Source organism: Gastrolobium bilobum, unplaced genomic scaffold (genome assembly GCF_033153095.1).
Source record: "Gastrolobium bilobum isolate Gb01-03AN ecotype WA unplaced genomic scaffold, APGP_CSIRO_Gbil_v1 utg889, whole genome shotgun sequence".
Taxonomy (NCBI): Eukaryota; Viridiplantae; Streptophyta; class Magnoliopsida; order Fabales; family Fabaceae; genus Gastrolobium; species Gastrolobium bilobum.
Genome location: NW_026898706.1, coordinates 403,741 through 428,515, shown reverse-complemented (window position 1 = coordinate 428,515; position 24,775 = coordinate 403,741). Strand labels below are relative to the sequence as shown.

Genomic DNA, 24,775 nt, shown 5'->3' with positions numbered 1-24,775 from the left:
TTGAAATTGGTATAACTAACCCTCGATGCTTCTGCATAGTTAGCCCTATAAATTAATGACAAATCACATGTTTGTTTTTAAGTTTTTTTGTTTTTCACGCTGCTGTCATTTAACATTATTGCCGACTTCAATAGTTGTCCGCCTCAGGACCACAGAATACCCAAGGATAATGTACTTATAAACAACAGCAACCAATGTGTAATAATTGAAAGATTTACCCCAATGTTTATTAGCTGTCAGGAATTAATTAGAGCCTGCCCAAATCATAACGAAAGCTTTTTTAAGAGCGTAACATGATTCACACAACTTGTTTTCCTTTTCTCAGGACAATAAACTCATCTGCACATTCAAAATATAACAAACTGAACCAGCTGTGACCAACTTATGTAAAGGGTAACTTGGTCATTTCGTGGATTTCTCTTCAATCTTTAACTCAGTTGTCACATGCTCATAAACTACTCTCATGTGGCCACATGCTTGGGACTCTCCTCCATGTTAAGTCCCTGCTTGCAGGGGGAGTCAAATTAACAATCCTATCTTTCTTTGACTAAGAAGTTTGATTTTAATATATAATGAGGATCTTTAACCTTATTTGTTAAGCCTTCATATAACTTGAAATAATGTAATCAATCCCCATCTGTCTTTAGCATTGTATACTTTATGCGCAATGCAAAGGACAGACCCCCATATACATTCACTTGATCTTGAAAATGTTTACCACTGATATCATCACATGAAGTTGTTGTTTCAATTAGTGAGATAATTTTTTCTTAATGTAAATTTTTTTAGTACTTACAATTCGACATTATTGATGTTTCTTGCAGTCTCCAATCTTAAGATAAGTTTGACTCAAATCTGAAAAGTTTTTCTTCTTTTAGCAGTTCAGGATTCAAATATATATCTTTTTAACCAAACTAATTTGTTTTGATATTACAATTTTTTGAATTATAGAACTCTGTTCTGACTTCCAAGTGACATTGATCATACTAAATCTATGTGGAAGCGTAAAATTTTTTATGGTACTTGGTAATACCCTCCATAAATTTTAAAATTTTCTACTCCTTTCACTCTATTTATGCAATGAATAAATTTTTGATACTACTGCTGTACAAAAATTCAGTACATCTCATCAATGAAAATATTACATGTCAGTTATTTTTTTTTTTTCTGTCAACTTTTTTTTCTCTCTTCTGATGTGTAATGTTATCATTGATAGAATACACTAAATCTAAGTACAGCAATAGTACTAAAGATTTATTCTCGGTGGTAAAATAAAATGGAAGAATTAAAAAAAAAGCAGTAGTAATTAATGTAATAATAAAGCATGCTGACACAAGGGAAAAGACTTTGCATGCACAAAGAATGCCTAATGAAAAAGCGTTTGTCTTTTACTTCCCAAGGCGTCCATGTGCTGTCCCTATATTCTAAACAGAATCATAGGTCACTTGTTTCGGGTTTACCAGACCATTTGATTTTAATAATCTCACCGTCCTGACAGTTAAAAGAAGAGAGATTAAAAATTAAATGTAACATTAAAGCACTCTCTTCTCCTTTATAAGTCACAATCTCATGCATATGATAGATAGATAGATAGATAGAGCCTAAGCACTAAGCACATCTCTCTGTAGCCAAGTCCACCTAACTGCAGCATCTCATCTCTCCCTACCCCAAAACAGAAAGAAAAAAAAAAAAAAAAGATGGTTTCCCTTGAACCCGTTCAGGGTAACCCCAGATCTATTGATGCACCTTCAAGTCCTAGAATATCTTTCTCAGCAGAGTTCTTAGATGAGAATAACTTCATCTCCATCAGTCCAAACACTGAGCATGAAAAAGATAAAGACAAGGAACGTGAAACAACAAGGAATGCTGATTTTGAGTTCCTGTCAAACAACGTGAGTAACAATAACGCAGTGTTAACAGCTGATGAGCTTTTCTTTGAAGGGAAGCTCCTTCCCTTTTGGCAGATGCAACATCTAGAGAAGCTCAACAAGATAAGTCTCAAAGCCAAAGATGGAGAGGGAGAAGATAAAGAGGAAGAAGAGGAAGTGAGCAACAAAGAGGAGAATAGAGTAAATTGGTTTGTGGATGATGACCCATCTCCAAGACCACCTAAGTGCACTGTTCTATGGAAAGAGTTATTGAGGTTGAAGAAGCAACGTGCTTCTTCTTTATCACCCTCTTCTTCTTCCTCATCTTCATCCTCTTCTGCCAGCTCACTTGGTGATGTAGCTGCCAAAGAAGGGAAAGAAGGTTCAAGGAATAAAGAGCAGAATGTGAAGAGGTTGAAGAAAGGATTAGAGAGGACAAGGTCAGCTACTATTAGAATTAGACCAATGATTAACGTGCCAATTTGCACACAGTTGAAGAGCAGTGCCTTGCCTCCTCTTTTTCCACTTAAGAAAGGCAAATTAGAGCGGTGAACTTTTAAGATTATGGAGCTCAAGTTTATTTAGTTTGATCCTCAGAGTTGTCGAATAAGTTTGTTTTGTTTATTTCTTATATTTTTTTCCCCCATCAAATTATGTTGCCATGCTAGATTAGGTGTTAATTTGAGTGGATCTGAGAAATTACAATGTAAATTCTGACTTGTATAATCATTGGATTGTGCATTTTGGTGGATCTGAGAAATTACAATGTAAATTCTGACTTGTATAATCATTGGAGTGTGCATCACTTGAGACCAGTAATATTTTTCAGATTGTCTGGGTAGCTGGTTGAGGAGGAGTAATGTCACATGATAGATGCAGAGTTCCTCAATATGTGAGTCCCACATGGGCACCTATCAGCCAGACATCTGATCACGGACGCAATATTAATGACTAATGAACAGTAACACTATTTAGAGAAAGAGAATATAGAAAGCAATTTGAGTGTACACCTAACAGGCTAACAGCCTAACTAAAAAAAAGAAAATACATTTTTTAGTCCTTGAGAAAAAACACAATTCTCACTTTAGTAGCTTATAAAAATAAATTAGTCAGTTAGTCCCTAACAAATTTAAAGTGGACCCATTTAGTTAAAATCGTGATCCCTCACAAATTCAAAAAAGACTCATATTATTCCCTCAAAAGGACTAAAATGGGTTCACCTTAAATTTGTTATGGACTAATTGACTAATTTATTTTTGTAAAGTATTAAAGTGGGAACCGTGTTTTTTTTGTTAGGAATCAAAAAGGGTCTTTACTCTAAAAAAAATTATGTCAAGCATCTGAAAATAAAAATAAGTTAGAATAACAAGTGCATTCAGGGTAGTGGGATTGAACATAAGTTCAATAAATCAATAGCAGAACAAAATTAAAAGAAAACAGAAGCTAACGGCTATGACATATGAACCCTGAATTAGAGCAACCTTTGATTATGTAGCCTAAAGTATCACTTCAACCATGTATGAGCATACAGTGTGTGGGTAGGTACATGTTCACAAGTTCAAAATTCTAATTCTAATTCTAATTATTGGTATAGGACTTTTAAGAAATATCTTTGTGAACCACTTAAAATAGCTTGTCTTTTGAGTGCAAGGGGAGATGAACTAACCAAGATGCATACAAATTGACTCCAACACTACCAAAATGTAATTAAAAACAAAACTTGATTATATAATTAAGTGGTATATTCCAGAAGTGATCAAAAAATTAATAGGTAGAGATAAAAAATTAATATGTACATTAATTTACAGTGACATTTTTTAATAAATAAATGCTTAAAAAGGTTTAGTATATAAAAAATGGGTTCGCTTTTTCTGCAGTTACTGCAGATAAGTTATCTGCAGTAAGCCCAATACGTCGTTTGGGACGGAAATCATGGTGGTTGTGTAATTTTAATTTATTTCAGGGTTATAATAGTCTTTATATTTAAAAAAAAATTAGATTTCAATATCCAAATAACGTCGTTTTGAGAATAAAATAATTGCAGAAACATTTTTTCTATAAAAAATTGTCCACTAAAAAAATCTGAAATTGAATTACATCAATTCAATTCTCCTCATTAAGAATCAAGGATGATTGGACTTGTATGCTTCCAGAGTCTTCAATAAAAAATTGTCCACTAAAAAAATCTGAAATTGAATTACATCAATTCAATTCTCCTCGCTAAGAAAAATTATGCCCATAATACCCAAAAAATAAACGATATTAAGAAGGGGGTAACAGGAGAAAAACATCTCCAACAGACCCATAAAAAATCCCGCCCAATATTTTTTTTTAATGTGTTGGGTCCCGAAAAACTATTAATCCTATTAAATTAAAAAGAAAAAGTATTTCTCCAGTCACCGGAGATAAAATTATCTTCAATGAGTTCAAAACGACGTCGTTTTGGGCTCACTGGAGATAACTTATCTCTATTGACTAGAGAAATCCTTTACCCAAATTAAAAATAGCGAAATTATTTTCTTACGTTATGTTGTTGGAGATTGCTTTTTCATATTGTGAGGCATCGAAATCAATGCTATCTTCTTTTTATTTTTTTAACAAGTGGTGAAACCTATCACTTGTTGTGTCTATAGCATGAGATGTCGTGTAACACGAAAAAAGAGAAACTCTTAAAAATAATGGAGGCATATAGTTTTACAAAAAAAAATTCCAGTTTACCCGGACCATATGTTTCTTCTATTTAAAATTTGACATTTGGATAAAAATAAAAAAAACTCTCTCTCCTTCGTACATACATCACAAAAAATGACTAATTTTGATTGGTTCAAATCACTGAATGAATGGTGGTCCAGGAGCCCTCAAAATGTTCTCTAGTTTTACATCATCTTAGAGGGTCCAATAATTTTCTTTTATGAAAAAAACTACTCTCATGAAATATAAGAATATTTTTATCCCCAATAGGTCCATTGAAAATCATGACACTTTTTTTTGTTTTTGTAAATGGCGGGCCCACGCCACCACATATGTGTGGGGCAACACGAGTGATCGTGTCTCCTATACTTCTTTCATATATATCAGGATTTTCACATCATTTGAGGATGATATATATTGATCCACTGTAAACATGAAACCACGTGGCTTTACGAGATAAAAAAGAACACGACGATTACCCCAAAACCGGAACATGATACAAGAAAAACAAAAACTGCATAAAAAATTTCAATAAAATAATCAATAATGCCTATACAAGGATATGTAAGATACAATTTCAAATGATATTCCAGTTTTCATGAAACTGAGAATCAAACTTGAACCAATCTGAAATCTATATGCCCTCCAGCAGGCGAAGGCTGAAATGAAGTTTGATCTTCAATTGACGAGTTGACAATGAAGAACTTCCACCCAAATTAGAATAATCTAAGCACAAAAAGAATCAAAATATCTTGATAAAAGGAAAGTCTCAATCTTTACCATGGAAGGCACTAAGCAAATTCCTCAAGGTGCTGGAGGTGATAATAACTTATTTCCAGAAGTTCTGTTAATAAATATGGAGGAGTCAGCAAAGCAACAATTGTAAAACTCAATAGTGACAAGATGAATAGGTGTTGCGAGATACCTGAGGTCCAGTCCTGGTTTTCCAATGAGGTTTGCTGGAATTTGACCAGTTAAATTGTTGTTTTGTAAAAATCTGCAACAACAAATGGGGACCAATCAGGTACCAAGAAACAACAAAGGAAAGGAAGAAAATAACAGTGACATGCAATAGAACTGAAGAGTAACTGGTAGATCTTCCTTAAGAAGGATACATGACCAATATTAATGACCTGGTGTCGGTATATAAGCAAATCCTATTTTGTATGAAAGGACACAACGGCATTTCATGCTAATTAATTGCCTCACTCATGAGAAATAATTATTTTCGAACAAGAAGTAAGGTATAGGAAGAAACCAAAAAGTAGTAATTTGACAAGTACATCGGTCCAAGGATGGTAAAATTGGAGCGGGATAACGTACACAGGAAATAATTGTTGAGTGAAACATCTGTTAAATTCTCCAGGATATACGTTGTAAAAATAATTTCTCATAGTTTGCAATGCAGGCTAAAGTTAAAGAAAAGGTACATTAAATACATAGACGAACATGATTGCAGTTCTACTAAGTAATAAACGATCAAAAAACCTGATTTCTCTTATCCACAAAGATTAACAAACTTAATTTTTCTCATCTGTAAAGTTCAGATGGACAAATTTCTTAGATTGATTGTGCACTATTTGTGTCATGGTAGTAGATCTTTTTTCCTCAAAGGGGTAAAGTATGTCAATATAGATGAGGCAATAGGAGAGCCACCACAAGTGCATCTCAGGTGATGGCTGAGAATCAAGGGGAAGTATAGGGCACAATGTGGTAGTATTTAACAATATGATGGGTATGCAAAAGGTGTCGCTTCAATGACAAAAAAGGAGTATATATAGATGAAGATTCTCCAATGATGAATGAGAGAAAGTCGTGTTTTGCCCTTTTGCGTCCCACTTGGTGTGAAGTAAATATCTTCACTTGATGCAACTATGGGAAGTGATATTCAATAAGGGAAGTGCATGTGTATGGGAAGTGATATATAATAAGGGTGTAATTGTCTCATTTTAAGGATGCAGAGATTTACTTAACCCACTGTGCTTCAGAATTCAAACCAGTTATCCTTCAAACAACATTCAAAAAAAAAAAATATTTTTTATTTTTTTTGGGATATTGGAAAATATGAATTTAATAATATTGTTCACTAATTCTAATGTACATCGTGTACTATATAGACTAATCCAAATAAAAGGATGACAAAAGTAAAAGATGTGGAACTGATTACAATATTTACACCACTCTCTGTATCTCTTAGTGGGAATATCCTCCAAACAGCATTCTTGGGATCAGAGAACAGTTGCCCAAATGCTGCAAACCCTAGTCTTTTAAAAAAGGGAGCCACTAAACATAAGGGAAAGAAGCTAGCTCTGGCATTGAGCCTCTCAATGATCAGCTTGCTTGCTGGACATTTTTTATTTCTAGCATTTGGTTGCCTTAGGAATACAAAATCGTGGCTAGTTAAGCAAAATTCATACATCGGGTCCATGATGTTAAGCAAGCAACAATTGTCTAATTAACGACCATAAAGAATATATGGCATAGTAATTAGCCCGCTAACTAATTTGTTGAACCAAATTGTGGGTTATGCAAATGGCTGATTCATTGTCACAAAACAACTTTATAGGTCCTTCGCAACTTACTATGAGATCATTCAAGACAATCTAAATTTTTGGAAAAGCTGGTTCATGACACTAAATTTTCTCATAATACTTATATCAGGCCAAAGCCGAAACTCATTTAGTTATCAACAAATTTCTGTTCTGATGCTCCCTAATCTAAACAAGTATGATAAGATAGTAAGTAGATATTACTCATAACGATCATAATTTATAAGTAGCTTTGGGCCACATTCATGTAGACAATATAATTGATTGTATAGGCTGACTTAATTTTCTATAGATAAGTGAAACTATCGGAAAGTACTTGGAATGAAAAGGAGGAGGGTTAAAATAGCAAAGGAAAAGCAGTTTTCTTGTATCCTCTAGTATGTCTTAAAGAGGGCAGAACTTACACTTCTTGCAAGCTGCTGATGTTCCCTAGGGATGAGGGAATCTCTCCATTGAATTGATTGTCTTCCAAGTGCCTTAAAATACAATAACAATATGCAAATACTGAGTTCCATGAATACATTGGTTGTCTCAAATTTCAAGAATTTGGATGGTGCAAATAGCTATAGAGTATAGAGCATGACTTACTTCATGACACAAAGAACTACTTACAAGAATATCTGTTTCCATTTAATGAAAAAATGTAGACTAGCTATAGCTAATGATGCGATTAATCATATGCAGCAAGATAAACTATCATATCAGACTTTTTTTTAAAAACACACATAAAACTTACAGCGTCCGTAACATCTTTAGAGAACTGAGGTTTGGAATCTTTCCTGACAAACTGTTATTCCCAAGCCAGCTGCAAGAAGGCCATGGTTTGCAATCATAAAATTTTAAATACTAAAAATTTCATGAAGTGAAAAATTTGAACATAGAACCTACATGTTAGTCAGAGCTGTCATATTGGCAATAAAAGGTGATAAAGATCCTGAAAGATCCATACTCGTCAAGTTTCTGAAAACAACATGAAATTATAAGTTATTAGTTTACACACCACAATAGGATTGAAAGGACAAAGTATTATGCTATGACAACTCAATTCTGAGCTTACAAAGTCAGCACACGGATACGGGGACCTTCGGAGCATGTGATGCCAGTCCATGAGTACTGTGGAGGCCCACAAGGATCGCCATTCCAATCAAGTGGAGGATTTCGGAGGCTCTCTTTTACCCCTTCCAAAGCAATAACTGTCAAGAGAAAGTTCCCCATTTAAAAACCTTGCATGTTCACGACTAACATACAAGCACATTACAACTATGATGGAACATGTTAGGATTCGAAATAAAGAATAACCAGTCAAGCAGCGGATCCTAGTTTTATTTGAAGGGGCCCAAAGTTGAGATTATTTTAGGAATGACCCAAAGTTGAGCAAAGAAACATGAAATCAAGAACTATACCATCTTGAGTCAAAGTTCTTCCTCCAAGTGGCAGCACCTCAAAGACTTCACCAGCATTGATTAAGGGGCCCAAGGATGAACTAGCGGCAGGGGTCAAAGTTATTGTTGTAAGACCAGACAGAGGCCACTGGTTGGCAAAGACAACAACACCTGATGGGATGGCATTCAAATTGCGGTAATAAGTTACACCATTTACACTTATGTTAAAAATTCTTGATCCAACAGCATTGTCAGCAAAGTATAGAGCAACGTAGTATTTGGAAAGCAAGCTTGGAAGTGATGCCGTAGGCCATCTCAATTCCAAGGATTCCAATTGATCCGATCCTATATGTGTCTCAAAAACTTTCAAGGGTGGAAGATTCCAAAAACCAGAAACAGAAACATTGCCAGTGCTTGCTTTGGTAGAATTACTCTGCCCAAAAGGCTCCCAGATACGGTCAAACTGATCATCAGGATATCTGATTAAAAAAAACCACATATGCATTATTAGAGGTGAGGAAAAAGAAAGAAAGGAGAAGGAAATGCATTCGTTGGGGAAAAAAAAACTTGGTAACTCCAATATATTATTGGCGACAACTTATATATATAAAATCCTGAACTAATTTCAGTAGCTTGTAAGTTCTAACCTATGACATGCTCATTCACTAGTCTCTCTCATTTCTAAAGGTTACAGCACTTTCTCACTATATCATTGAAGGAGAAAATCATCTATGCGGTCAATTAATAACTTGAGGAGAAATTCATGGTAAAGCACCCCAACATAAGAGCAAACCGCAAAAACAACTTGAAAATTTTCACAACCTCCACGTTATAACCAGATCATTACATAATTCACACACACACACACATATATATATATAGAGAGAGAGAGAGAGAGAGCTTAATCACACAAAGATTATCAAACAATTGTTAATTAAACAAAAGGCATTAACTCTAAACACTGAGGGAACGGTAATGAAGAATAAAGCAAAGAAAGAAACATTTCCTACTCACCGAATGGGTGGTCCGGAGTTTCCAAAACTGTGCCTTGCAACCAGGCGGAGGCCAAACTGGCTGAAATCCGTGGTGTTGTACAGAGAACCCCCAAGAATCAAGAACTCCAAAGCAGATATAAACGGGTCAGAATCAGTATAATTATTTGACCCGATACACAAGCTCATGGTCTTCCCCTGAGCTAAGAAAACCCCTTCATAGAAACTAGCTTTGCCATTGGCATAATCCCCTGTGGTGTTCACCACGGCCCACAAGGTCCCATCGACGATCTGGTCAAACACCGGCGGCGAAGGGTGCTCCGGGCCGTTAACCCCACCGTAGAAATAGGTAGTCCGCACCATGTACTTTGCTCCGCGATACACAGGAACACGGTAACAGTGCTTCTTGGCTTGAAGTGGGAAGGAGCGAAGGGTTTGCAAAGTTGGAAGCAGAACAGGTGAGGTAACGTTTTTGGGTGTCCCCGTAGAGACAAAGTCCCAATCGGGAAGCCATGTGCGACCCTCGATTTGGATCCCAGAAAGGGCTCCACAATCAATAAGTAAACCTCTTGGGGGAGTTTGAGAGAGAGAAAGGGTGATAAAGGGTAAGAAGAGGAGAAGGGAGAGAAGGGACATGGTGGTGGTGGGAGTGAGTATCTCACGGTTAAGGTTAAGGTGGTTGTGTTTGGTTATAATGTTTAATTTGAAGGGGTCTTTGGAGTGGTAGGGAAGAAAACGTAAATGGAGAATGGGGAAGGTGGAAAGAAAAGAATAATAGTGAGTGACGCGGGAAACAAAGTTTACCGGTCAGACTTCAAAGACGGCACAAGACAGCACAACCGGCACTTACAATGTTGGATTTTTATTTTTTTAATTCAATTGAAGAACCGGTTGTGTTGCGCTTTGGTTGGGGGTAGATATAAAACATTATTGTTTATTATTGGCAGGCCTTCTTGATTCACTTTGACTTTTTATTTTGTTTGATTTGGTTGAGAGCCACTTCTATATTTCAATTTTTATAATCATCTTCGATAAATGACATTTGGAAAGAGTTTGGTCAGTTACTTTTTAAAAAAATGAAATTATGTATGGTTTAATGATTTTGTGTACCGGGTAAAGAGGGCGATTGAGTTTAACAAAAAAAAAAAAAAAAATGTAAACGTAAAACTGTTGAATTATTAGTGAGCAGAAAATGTTTCGATTCGATGTTATTTAGATTTAAACGTAATTCAGTAATGCGAAAAGTTAATTTTCTTTTTCTATATCTAGCAAAAAGACCTATGTTTAGCAAATGTCGCGTAAGTTAACGATACCTTTGCTTACTGACCTGTAAAAAGTGATGCTAAAGCTGTTATATATGTGCTGATTGATGATAAAATTGGTAATTGTTTTCTTGATTATGTGGCAATTTATCTTGTCAAATAGTGAAACTTGAAAGGGAGAACTGAGCATTTTGAACATGTCTTTCCTATGCATACATATATGCTGTGAATTACTCTCACCTGCCAAAAATATAGTTGTTTCTAATTGTAATATAATGCCAATAATTCCACAGCACCAGCAACTAAATTATAATTCCAAAAGAAACAATGTCCCATTACCCTTACACATAAGAACATCAGGTGCGAGTTACCAAAAGATCAACAAACCAAATATAGCATGAAGAGCTTTTGCTTCATCATCATAATAATAATAATAATAATAATAATAATAATAATAACAATACTTTACACAATCAATCAATAAATAAGATAGTGGCAGCATTTGAAAATTGTAAATAAGGAAAGAAATTTAAACCAAAAAAAAAAAAGTTAGAAGTGCCACTGCACGGAAGAGAAAGAAAATGGAGTTATAGTATGATATACTAATGCATTACTCGTGCGATGCGCAGAAGAAAAAGATTAATTTTTTTGTCGGCGACTCTCATTGGTTAATCGCTAAAAGAAAGAACTGTGCCACTGTTTTGTAATATTTTGGGAGGTGAAAAAGCTACAACACTCACATAGAACTTCGTAAGTATCAACCACAAACAAAACTCTGCAATTAAAAAACATCAATCATTATGCAAATCAAATATAGTTATGTACTCAATAATTGATTATTTTCATATACAGCAATGCATACAGTAGCAAAAGTGATGAGAAGCAGATTGTCTTACCAAAAAGAAATCATCAAAAAATGAGTAAAAGTTCATGCTCTCAATACTATCCAGAACAATTACCAGCAGTTGATACGTTCAATCAACAATAAGATATCTTCATATACAGCAATGCATACAGCAACAATAGTGATGAGGTGCATATTGTCCTACGAAATATAAATGATCAAAAAATGAGTCAAAGTTCTTGCGCTCAATACTATCCAGAACAATTAACAACACCCTACAAAGGCAAAAGAAAAAAATGAAGAAGAAAAAACAAATATATACGCTAAAAAAAACCTTCTCCTCTATATTAGTCTTCAATACTTTTCATTGATTCAACAATACTACAAAATAAAATCAATTAAAATACATGAAGAAAAAAGTAAATTTTATGCTTAACATGAAGGCAGTAATCAGACTAAATAAATACGAAAATCAGAAAATATATCAACACCCTTCTATAATAATAAAAAAATTGTATCAAATATTTGTTGTTTGAATTGAGTGTCAATAAGTAGTAATCATTGGAGAGATAAGTTAAGCACATACCAAGCATTTGCTTTACTATGATTCTGCAGAATCAAATCAACTACATTAATTTCTGAAATACTTCCTTGTAGACAGTGTTAAATGTGCTATTTGTAACATTCTTATTATCATCAACTATTAAAATTTTCAATCCTTGTTTGCTCTTTACTCTTGATAGTAATATATAATTGCCCATGAGTGAAGACAAGCTCAGGGAGATAAACACCAACATGAGAAAGTGATTGTCCTTGACTCTTATTGATAGTCATTGCAAATGAAACGACCATGGGAAATTGTTTTCTTTGGAAATTTACAGGAAATGCATGGCTGGATGGGCTCATCGTCATTCTAGGTATTAGGACTGTTTATCTTATATTGCTTCATGTGAGAACAGTTGCCTCAACAACTCGGTTGCCTAATCTTGAAATAAACAATCTTGTGTCGTTGCATAAACCTCTTGTTTTATCAATATTTCTCAACAACATAACAAGCACATTATGGTTAAGAATTCCTGAAACATGATAAGGTATTTAAAATCTCATAAGAGAATTCGGCATCCTCGAATTCAGAATTATTATCTTGCTTCAAAACATTTTCTTCACCTGGAATCAAAGACATTAGGAGCTCGTTTAACATGACAACATCTACCAATTTAGGGGTTAGAATTGCACGTTCTTTAAAGAACAGAACGTGGGATCTAACAAATTATCCAATACTTTCGGGTACACAAAATCAATCAAATCCGAGAGTGAATGTTCTGATTCTTTAATTAATAATCCATCTGGAATTGTGATCATAGATTCTCCATCAACATCATTATCCCCTACTTTAAGAAGTCATTTAGAAAAATCTTTTACCTCCGTCAAATTTTGAATGCCACCTTTTGAATTTAGACGCATATTCTTGGTCAAAATTAATAACTGACAATGAGATAGTGGCACCATGTGAAAACTGTAAATAAGGAAAGAAATTTAAACCAAAAGAAAGAGAGTTAGAAGCGCAAGAAAGAAAATAGAGTTATTGTATGATATATGTTAGAAAGTAAAAGGATTCTTTTTCCTGGGTGTAATATATATTTTTTATGATAATAGCTCATGCAGGCCTAACCTAGATTCTTTAACTGGCTATCCAAGTGGGCCCAAATCATTTTGTTTCGGCTGAAACTATTCGGGCGAAGACTAACAATCTTTGGGCCAACTAGTCTACGCACAGAGCATTGTAGGTTTGGGTAGTCAAGCCCATCCACTCAGGGCACAAAACCTCAACACTTCTTTTTATATAAACCCAACACCGTGTACAGTAACTCTACATTTTGTGACCAATATATTGAAGTTCATTGGATTCTCTAGCCGAGGGTAATCCATTTGGTTGTTGTACATAATGCTACTTTCCTGAAATTGACAGCTGAGGCCTGAGGGCCCCCTTTTACTTTCCAATACAGTTGGTTCGTCAACATGGATATACTTTTGGGTGCAACTAGAGTCTAGAGTATATATTCCTCTTTTTACAAAATATATATATACTCTAGTGAATTAATGTCCGAGGAAAAAAGAACAAAATATTTGTCGTCCGTCGTGGTTGGTTAATCATACTGTAAACCTTATACTTACAAAAATTCGTGTTGCTATCTTGTTTTATATTTCAGGTGGAAAAAATTACAGCATTGACACGGAACATTACAAATATCAACCATAAACAAAAATCTGCTATCCAGAGTGATCAATATTATGCAAATCAAATATAGCTATCTACTCGATGAGTTATGGAAAAAATAAATACGCCATAGTTGACTATGTTAAAATGAGGATGGCTAAAAAAAATGCATACAACTTATTGCTAACTATAACAATCACTAATAAAAATCAAGGTAACAAACAGACCAAACAAATATGGAATTAAAAGATCAGCTTGTACCTATAACAAGAAAACGCTATTAATTCAGTATCATTCTGTAGCAATCATTGGAGGGATGAGTTCAACACATACCAAACATGTGATTTTCTATGTTTATGCATTACCACGAACATCCTCTTCTACCATCATATTTATGCCTACGATACAAAATGCAAATGCTTATTAAATAAATTACGCTAATATGTTAACACCCAGAAGTAATAGTCTCAGAAAAAAAAATGGGTTATTTTTTTTTAGAACCCAAAAATCATTGTCTGAAAGGGATTTGAAAGCAAATTAATCAAATGGTCATGTATGAGTCATATTTTTTGCTTACACTGGAACAAATGTGTCTAAACAGCATCAAATCAATACACATGCTAAAAACTTATAACAATAGAAAGAACCCACGATGATAAATTTTTAAAAAACAACAACATACATTCGGGTCCACCGAAGACTTAAAGAATGAGGTGACAATAGTTTCGCTACTTCAAACACTCAAAATCATTGTTATTAAAATCTCGATTTATCACTACGATTTTACGTTTTTACGATTTTTTTTCATCAAAACTATTTTACTAATATTCCAAACGCTTTTACGTTTTTACGATTTTTTTACATTACGATATTACATTTTACGATTTTTTAATCCCCTTCCAAATTTACTTAAGATCTCGATTTTAACAACATTGCTCCAAATTGTTTTTTTTTTATGTTGACCTTAAATAACATGGATTTTTCATTAAGAACGTTAAGTTTTCTTAGATAATGTTCCAAATCAGCACCCTACATAAAAAACTCCTTCAAAGTTAAGTATAACTTGTGCGATGCACGGGAAAAAAAGAAATCTGTTTGTCTGTCTCGTAAAAGTTCATGCAAATCATAAAAATAAATCTTTGCATTTCATTTAAATCAATATTGTTGGCTACCTAACTCCAACTTTTTGTACATATAGAGTTGACAAATTTTTGAGTTATTATGTTTAATATAAAAGAAGAAGAGCAAAATTTTAATTTAATTACAAAAAAATATTCGTGGGTCAATCTTCCGGACCGACTCCACTTTACAACCTCTAATTGTCAGCATTATATACCAGCATATAATAAGTTTTTATATTTATCCACACGAAATTTTTTTATATTTGCATCTAAGATCTTATATTTTATCTCAGAGATGAAGATTCATTTATTACAATCAGATTTATAAAATAATAATAAATAATTATTTTTTTGCAAAGATTTGTGTCGTTAGTATTTCGAATTTTACAAATTTTTATCTATAAAATTAAAATCAGGTTTAGAAATTTAATTATAAAAGAAGAAGGATAAAATTTTAATTTAATTACAAAAAGGCGTTGGTAGGCAGGCCCTCCGGACCGAGCTCAGTTTGCCTCATCTAACTATCAACATGCAATAAGTTTCTATATCCACAAAAAAGGTTCTTATAGTCACATTTACGTTTTTATATTTGATCTCAGAGAAGGACTTTCATTTATTACAATGAGATTTAAAAAATAATAATAAATAATTATTTTTTGCAAGGATTTGCGTCGTTTGTATTTGAAATATTACAAATTTGTATTTACAAAAATTAAAATCAGATTTAGGAATTTAACTATAAAAGAAGAATGATGAAATTTTATTTAATAATAAAAATATGTTGGTGGGCCGGCCCTCCGGGCCGAGTCCAATTTGCTACCTCTAACTATTAGCATGTAATAGATTTTTATATTTATTCACAAAAAAAGCTCTTATAATTGAGTCTAGGATTTTATATTTTATCTAAGAGATGAAGTTTCATTTAATACAATCAAATTTATAAAATAATTTATTTTTTTGCAATGATTTATGTCGTTAGTATTTGAAATTTTATAAATTTGTATTTACAAAAATTGAAATCTGAATTAGGAATTTAATTATAATAGAAAAATGGTGGAATTTTAATTTAATTATTAAAACGTGTTTACAGGCGGGGCGTGCAGGCCCTCTGGGCCAAGCCCGGTTTGCAACCTTTAACTATCAGCGTTTTATGTAAATAATTATTTTTTTGCAAGAATTTGTAATTACAAAAATTAAAATCAGATTTAGGAATTTAATTATAAAAGAAGAAGGATGAAACTTTAATTTAATTATAAAAATGTGTTGGTGGACCGGCTCTTCGAGCCGAGCCCAGTCTGCCCCCTCTAACTATCAGCATGCAATAGATTTTTATATTTATCAACAAAAAAATGTTCTTATCGTCACTTTTAGGATTTTATATTTTATCTCAGATATGGACTTTCATTTATTACAATCAGATTTAAAAAATAATAATAAATAATATTTTTTGTAAGGATTTGTGTCGTTTGTATTTGAAATTTTACAAATTTGTATTTACAAAATATGTTAAAGTTGTTATATATGTGCTGATTGATGATAAAATTGGTAATTTTTTTCTTGATTATGTGGCAATTTATCTTGTCAAATAGTGAAACTTGAAAGGGAGAACTGAGCATTTTGAACATGTCTTTCCCATGCATTACATATATGCTGTGAATTACTCTCACCTGCCAAAAATATAGTTGTTTCTAATTGTAATATAATGCCAATAATTCAACAGCACCACCAACTAAATTATAATTTCAAAAGAAACAAAGTCCAATTACCCTTACGCAGTGGCGGAGCCACATGTATACTAGGTATGGCCTCAGTTCGGGCTAAATTTTAACAAATTGTACTTATTATATATTATTATATAATTAATTATATTTTGCACCAAATTAAAATTATAATTTAGCCCGGGCTACAATTTGTAATTTGGCCTATGTAAAACTTAAAATGTTTTTGGTGAAAGATTTGAGTAAGTTGTATTTGGTTATGTGTCTAATTTCCACTTGTATAAAAAAAAATTATTTTTAGTAAAATTAAAAAATATTTAATAAAATTATAACTCGTTGTTGGCTTAGTTGTTCTGTATTTAATATAATTTAAATATATTATGATATGAACTAACTAAAATTAAAAAAAAAATACACATATAATTTTTTGACCTAGGCTCAAATTAGAGCCCGGATCCGCCACTGCCCTTACGCATAAAGAACATCAGGCGCCAGTTACCAAAAGATCAACAAATGAAATATAGCATGAAGAGCTTTTGCTTCATAATAATAATAACAACAATACTTTACACAGTCAATCAATAAATAAATAAGATAGTGCATGTGAAAACTGTAAATAAAGAAAGAAATTTAAACCAAAGAAAGAAAGTTAGAAGCCCCGCTGCCGAAGAAAGAAAATGGAGTTATTGTATGATATATTAGTGCATTACTCGTACGATGTACGGAGAAAAAAGATTTGTCGGAGAGTTGTTGGTTAATCGCTAAAAGAAAGAACCATGTCACTATTTTGTGTTATTTTGGGAGGTGAAAAAGCTACAACACTCACATATAATTTTGTAAGTATTAACCACAAACAAAACTTTGCAATTAAGAAACATCAATTATTATACAAATCAAATATAGTTATGTACTCAATAATTGATTATTTTCATATACAACAATGCATACAGCAGCAAAAGTGATGAGATGCATATTGTCCTACCAAAGAGAAATCATCAAAAAATAAGGAAAAGTTTTTGTGCTCAATACTATCCAGAACAATTACCAACAATTGATACGTTCAATCAACAATAAGATATCTTCATATACAACAATGCATACAACAGCCACAGTGATGAGATGCATATTGTCCTTCCTACCAAATAGAAATCATCAAAAAATAAGGAAATATTCTTGTGCTCAATACTATCCAGAACAATTACCAGCAGTTGATGCGCTCAATCAACAATAAGATATCTTTATATACAGCAATGCATACAGCAGCAACAGTGATGAGATGCATATTGTCCTACCAAATAGAAATGATAAAAAAATGAGCCAAAGTTCTTGCTCTCAATACTATCCAAAACAATTAACAGCACCTTACAAAGGCAAAAGAAAAAAAAAATGAAGAAAAAAAAACAAACATATATGCTGGAAAAAAAAAACAACGGTAAATAAAGTAGAAAATAAACCTTCTCCTCTGTATTAGTTTTCATTGATTCAACAATATTACAAAATAAAATCAATTAAAACCTATGAAGAAATAAATTAAATATTCTGCTTAACATGAAGGCAGTAATCAGACTAAATAAATACGAAAATTAGAAAACATATCAACACCCTTCTATAATAATAATAAAAATTGTATCACAAATTTTTTGTTTGAATTGAGTGTCAATCAGTAGTAATCATTGGAGAGATAAGTTAAGCACATACCAAGCATTTACTTTACTACGATTCTGCAGAACCAAATCAACTACATTAATTTCTGAAATACTTCCTTGTAGACAATGTTAAATGTGCTAGTTGTAACATTACCATTATCATCAAATATTAAAAATTTCAATCCCTGTTTTCTTTTTACTCTTGATAGTGCAACATATAATTGCCCATGAATGAAGACAAGCTTAGGGAGATAAACACCAACATGAGAAAGTGACTGTCTTTGACTCTTATTGATAGTTATTGCAAATGAAACGACCAGGGTAAATTGTCTTCTTTAGGAAATGCATGGCTGGATGGGCTCATCGTCATTCTAAGTATTAGGACTTAGGACTGTTTGTCCTATATTGCTTCTTGTAAGAACAGTTCCCTCAACAACTTGGTTGCCTAATCTTGAAATAAGCAATCTTGTGCCGTTGCATAAACCTCTTGATTGATCAATATTTCTCAACAACATAAGAGACACTTTATGGTTAGGAATTCCTGAACATGAGAATGTATTTAAAATCACAGTAGAGAATTCGTCATCCTTGAGTTCAGAATTATTATCTTACTTCAAAATATTATTTGAACTCAGATATATTTTTTCTTCACCTGGAATCAAAGAAATTAGGAGCTCGTCAACATGGCAACATCTACAATTCAGGGGTTAAAATTGCACTTCTTTAAAGAACGTGGGATCTAACAAATTATCCAATACTTTCGGGTATACAAAATCAATCAAATCCGAAAGTGGGTTTAATTAATAATCCATATGGAATTGTGATCATAGACTCTCCATCAACATCATCTCTAAGATCACAATCCCTTACTTTAAAAAGCCATCCAAAAAAATCTTTTACCTCAATCAAATTTTGAATGCAACTCCAGAATTTAGACACATGTTCTTGGTCAAAGTTAATAACTGATAATGAGATAGTGGCTGAATGTGAAAACTATAAATAAGGAAAGAAATTTAAAAAGAAAAAGAAAAAAAGAGAGTTAAAAGCGTCGCTACTGCGGAAGAAAGAAAATGGAGTTATTGTATGATATATGTTAGAAATTAAAAGGATTCTTTTTTCTGGGTGTAATATATTTTTTTAGGGAGTGAATTCTCTCATGTGCTAATTAATATGACCATGTCATGTGAGACAATCATAACCATACATGGGTGAGTTAATGGTGATAAAGAACATCAACATCAACATCAACAACACCTTTATCCCAAATTAACTGGGGTCGGTGGTAGATGAACCCACATGAAAGATACAAAACGGTTGAAAAAAAGTAAAAAAAATAAAAAATAATAAATAAATAAATAAATAAAAATACACAAATAAAATAATAAAATGAAATAAAAATATATGTATATATAAATAAATAAAAGTAAAAAAGAAAGGGACAAGAAGAAGTGGGGGAAATGAAGGGGAAAAGGACTAAAAAAGGACCATCTGGAACATAGGAATAACAGCGAGTCTAACCCTCCATCATACTTATAGCTTTTCTCCATTCCTTTCTAAGACACACTGTCCGCCAATCTATATCCCACTCCATTAAATCTTGTTTTACTACTTTCCCCCAAGTAAGCTTCGGCCTACCTCTGCCTCTTTTTGTGTTTAGCTCTTGGTAACAAACTTCTGTTCTTACAGGAGCATCCATGGGTCTTCTCATCACGTGCCCAAACCACCTCAATCTATGTTCTCTCATCTTCTCGGCTACCGGTACTACTCCGACCTTTCGTCGAATATCTTCATTTCTTATCTTATCCATCCTTGTGTACCCACACATCCACCTTAACATCCTCATCTCTGCTACTCCCATCTTATGCTCATGTTGCCTATGTGCTGGCCAGCATTCCGCTCCATATAGCATTGCGGGTCGTACTGCCGTTTTATAGAATTTTCCTTTTAACTTCAGGGGAATTTTGCGGTCACACAAAAATGCAGATGCACTACGCCATTTCATCCACCCTACTCTGATTCTGTGATTTACATCCTCATCAATCTCTCCACCATTTTGTAAAATGGAGCCCAAGTATTTAAAAGCATTTTTTTTGGTACCTCTTGACCATTTAGATGCACAGGTTCTTGGTCCTCATCTTGTACCAGAGAAAACTCACACTTCAGATACTCAGTCTTGCTTCGACTTAATGTGAATCCTCTGGATTCCAATTTGCTTCTCCACAATTCAAGTTTTCTATTAACACCCTCCTTGCTCTCATCAATAAGCACAATATCGTCTGCAAAAAGCATACACCATGGCACTTCCTCTTGAATATCTTTTGTTAGTTCATCCATAACTAAGGCAAATAGGTAAGGACTTAGAGCCGACCCTTGGTGTACACCTACCGTGATAGGAAAATAACTTGATGATCCGTTACAAGCTTTTACACATGTAGTAGCCCCATCATACATATCCTTGATTGCCTTTACATACTTTAATGGAACCTTTTTCTTCTCCAGGACCCACCATAAAACTTTCCTTGGAACCCTATCGTATGCTTTCTCAAGGTCTATGAACACCATATGCAAGTCCTTCTTCTTTTCTCGGTATCTTTCCATTAGTTGTCGCATCAAGAAAATGGCTTCCATGGTACATCTTCCTGGCATAAATCCAAATTGATTTACAGAAACCTTGGTATCTCTCCTCAAGCGATGTTCAATAACCCTCTCCCACAGCTTCATAGTATGACTCATTAGCTTAATGCCTCTATAGTTTGAACAATTCTGTATATCTCCCTTGTTTTTGTAGATAGGAACAATCATACTTTTCCTCCATACATCAGACATCTTATTCGTCTGGAGAATCTTATTAAAAAGATTGGTCAACCATTTCATTGCCACATCCCCCAGGCCTCTCCACACTTCAATAGGGACACCATCAGGCCCCAAGGCTTTATTAGTCTTCATCCTCTTTAAAGCCTCCTTAACTTCATGTGTATTAATTCTGCGTACAAATCTTCTATTCATATCATCATACGCGTCCTCTAAGTCCACCTCGCTTGTATTTCCATCCCCATTAAACAGCTTGTTGAAGTATTTCAACCATCTTTCATTTACATCTTCATCTCTCACCAGAAGTTTTTGATTTTCATCCTTGATGCATCTAACTTGAGTGAGGTCTTTACTTTTCTTATCCCTTATCCTTGCAAGTTTATAAATACCTCTTTCACCATCCTTGCTCCCAAGACTTTTATACAACTCGTCGAAAACCTTGCCTCTCGCTTCTCGCACTGCTTTCTTTGCATTTTTTCTCGCCAATCTAAACTTTTGCAGGTTCTCTTCATTGGGACTTTTATGCAAAGATCTAAAGCACTTCTTCTTATGTTTAATTGCCTCTTGCACCTCTCCATTCCACCACCATGTTTCCTTTGTATGAAATCCATTTCCTTTGCTTTCTCCCAACACCCTCCTTCCCAAATTTTGAATACACTTAGCCATCTCATTCCATATCGCATTTACTCCTCCATCAAACTCCCAAGGTCCTTCGTGCAACATTCTATCATTGAACTCTCTCTCTCTTTTCCCTCCTTAAGCTTCCACCACCTTATCCTTGGATTCTGAGCCCTCTTCTTCATTGTACGTACTTTGTTGAACCGAACATCCAAGACTACCAGCTTATGTTGCGTAGCAACACACTCTCCAGGGTAGACCTTACATTCGACACAAGAAGTTCTATCTTCTCTTCTAGCCAGAAAGAAATCAATCTGACTACGATTATGGCCACTATGATAAGTGATCAGGTGTGACTCCCTTTTTTGAAAAAAAGGTGTTCACTAACATCAAATCGTAGGCTAGTGCAACATTCAAGATATCTTCTCCAGTCTCGTTTCTCGTCCCATAGCCAAAACCTAGCCAAAACCTCCATGGATTCTATCAAAAACCTCCATTGCTTTTACCAACATGACCATTTAGATCTCCTCCTACGAAAATCTTCTCCTCTCGAGGTATTCCCCTCAAAACCTCCTCCAAGTCTTCCCAAAATTGGCTTTTATCAGTTGGTTGCAATCCAATTTGGGGTGCATACACACTGAGGATATTCAGGATTAAGTCACCCACAACAAGCTTAACCAGAATAATCCTGTCGCCTTTCCTTTTGACGTCCACAACTTTATCTCTGAAACTTTTGTCGATCATAATTCCAACACCATTTCGACTCTTGTTCGTACCTGTGTACCATAACTTGAAACCAGTTCCATCCACTTCCTTGGCCTTTTCTCCAGCCCACTTAGTTACATAATTATTACCGTTGATTTAATTATTAATGATTAAAATTCTTCCATATAACGTGATCATGTTAAAGTAGAGATCCATTTCCTTTTTTTATGATAATAGCTTATGCAGGCCTAACCTAGATTCTTTAACTAGCTATCTAAGAGGGCCCAAACCATTTTGTTTCGGCTGAAACTATTCGGGCGAAGACTAACAATCTTTGGGCCAACTAGTCTAAGCACAGCATTGTAGGTTTGGGTAGTCAAGCCCATCCACTCAGGGCACCAAACCTCAAAACTTCTTTTATATAAACCCAACAGACACTGTGTACAGTGACTCTACATTTTGTCACCAATAAATTGAAGTTCATTGGATTCTCTCTTTTTTGAAAAGTAAGTTCATTGGATTATCTAGCCGAGCGTAATCCATTTGGTTGTACTTGTACATAATGCTACTTTCCTGAAATTGACAGCTGAGGCCTGAGGGCTCCCTTTTACTTTCCAATACAATTGGTTCGTCAATACCGTCGTTGTCAAAATGGGTTAGCATGAGTATTTAACACAATACGAATACATCAATATGAATATAATATAAATTTTTATTCATGTCAAAATCTTTAACACTAACACGATATGAATTTTTTGCGGATTGACAATTGACATGATACGAAACGAATAACACGCAAAATATGGGTCAACACGGTAATTGATAAAAGAATTTAAAAAAAATGGGCCGAAATTAAAAAAATATATATTATTATTTTTAAAAAAAAAATATAGGTCAACACGAGCACACATACATCAACACGAACACGACACGTATTTTTTATGTGTCATTTTTGAACACGAACACGACACTATTATTTTTGCGGGTTTCGTGTCGTGTCGCGGGTCGACCCGCGTGTCATAACCTATATTGACACCTCTAGATACTTTGAGTGCAACTAGAGTATATATTACTTTTTTTACAAAAAAAAATTTTATATATGGACGGCTAGGACGGGGAGTACGACTTATAAGTCTTACTTTGGAGTCAAATGATTTCTCTCATATATATATATATATATATATATATATATATATACTTCATTATTAAAAAGTAATAAAAAATAATCATAAAGATAAGGACAATATAAATATGATTTTTTTTCATACGAATAATATACCAAGTGATCGGTATATGTAATATTTAAAATATTTTCATCAATATCAGGCAAGTTGCATATTTTTGTGTGTATTAAAACATAAAAACAAGTTATTGTGGGCCCCACGCACCAAAAAATACTATTTTTCCTCACTATATGTATTCATATTTTTTAAAGTGAGATTAATATTTATTTAAAATACGAATTTTTTTTATAGGTACTATTTTCAATTTCCAATAATTAATATTGTGTTTTAGACCCACATAGATAGAGGTCTTAACATATTTATTGCTTGGTTGTTTGGGGAGCTCTCTCCGATGTGATCAGCAATTGAGGGGGTTACATCTAAATAATTTTACAATTGTGTGAAGAATTCTTGAAACTAATGTATAGGATTTGAGTTTAACTGCGGAACCCTGCTATAATCATACAAATGCAATAAAAAATGAATTTTTCTTTGATTGATTTTTTTTTCATTTCATGTAATGGAAGTTTAAATAGATAAAATATAAGTTAAAAGTAATAATCATCCATAAAACACTCACTAAACGAAATAAAACAACCTACTAATGCTAAGATACCAAAAAAAAAAAAAAAAAACTACCAATGCTTATCTTCTAAAAAAATTATCCACTAACATATTCCTTGCAAACACTTTTTTCTAGTCATCGTGCATGTCATAACTAGACTAGGCATGAAGTTGCCATTGAATTTATCCATGGATTTGTGTTTGATTTTCACAGTTGATTTTCTTCATGATCTTTTATGCATCGTTAGTTTATGTTTTTTAATTAACGAGTGATTTAATAAAGACAACCCAATATTCTGAATACTTCATGTAATACCCGTGTTTTGCAGGATTTATTCAAGAGTGAAAACAAAAACAATAATTGAGGGCATGTTTGAAATCTATTTTGGAAAATAGTTTTTGATTTTTAGCAAAAAAAACATTTATTTGATAAGTCCTGTTTCGTAAAAACAGTTTAAAAATTGTAATTGTTTTTTTTTTTTTAGAATTAAATTTAGAGAATATATTTGAGTTATTTTTGTTATGTATTTTGACTTTCAATTTAAAAAAAAAATCATAAAAAA

At 33.5% G+C, this 24,775-nt stretch overlaps 2 protein-coding genes across 2 annotated transcripts; one reads left to right on the top strand and one right to left on the bottom strand.

The window, feature by feature from the left end:
• Window positions 1–1,689: 1,689 nt before the first annotated feature.
• LOC133318563 (uncharacterized) lies at window positions 1,690–2,609 on the top strand. The gene has a single exon (XM_061520574.1). It carries the CDS (start codon window positions 1,698–1,700, stop codon window positions 2,418–2,420), a length of 723 nt encoding a protein of 240 aa, XP_061376558.1. The 5' UTR covers window positions 1,690–1,697; the 3' UTR covers window positions 2,421–2,609.
• Window positions 2,610–5,113: 2,504 nt separating this feature from the next.
• LOC133318562 (probable LRR receptor-like serine/threonine-protein kinase At1g67720) lies at window positions 5,114–10,213 on the bottom strand. Its single transcript, XM_061520573.1, has 8 exons — window positions 9,505–10,213; window positions 8,512–8,969; window positions 8,166–8,301; window positions 7,997–8,068; window positions 7,845–7,913; window positions 7,513–7,584; window positions 5,485–5,556; window positions 5,114–5,403 (listed from the first exon to the last, which is right to left on the bottom strand). Exons 1-8 carry the CDS (start codon window positions 10,116–10,118, stop codon window positions 5,364–5,366), a joined length of 1,533 nt encoding a protein of 510 aa, XP_061376557.1. The 5' UTR covers window positions 10,119–10,213; the 3' UTR covers window positions 5,114–5,363.
• Window positions 10,214–24,775: the final 14,562 nt, after the last annotated feature.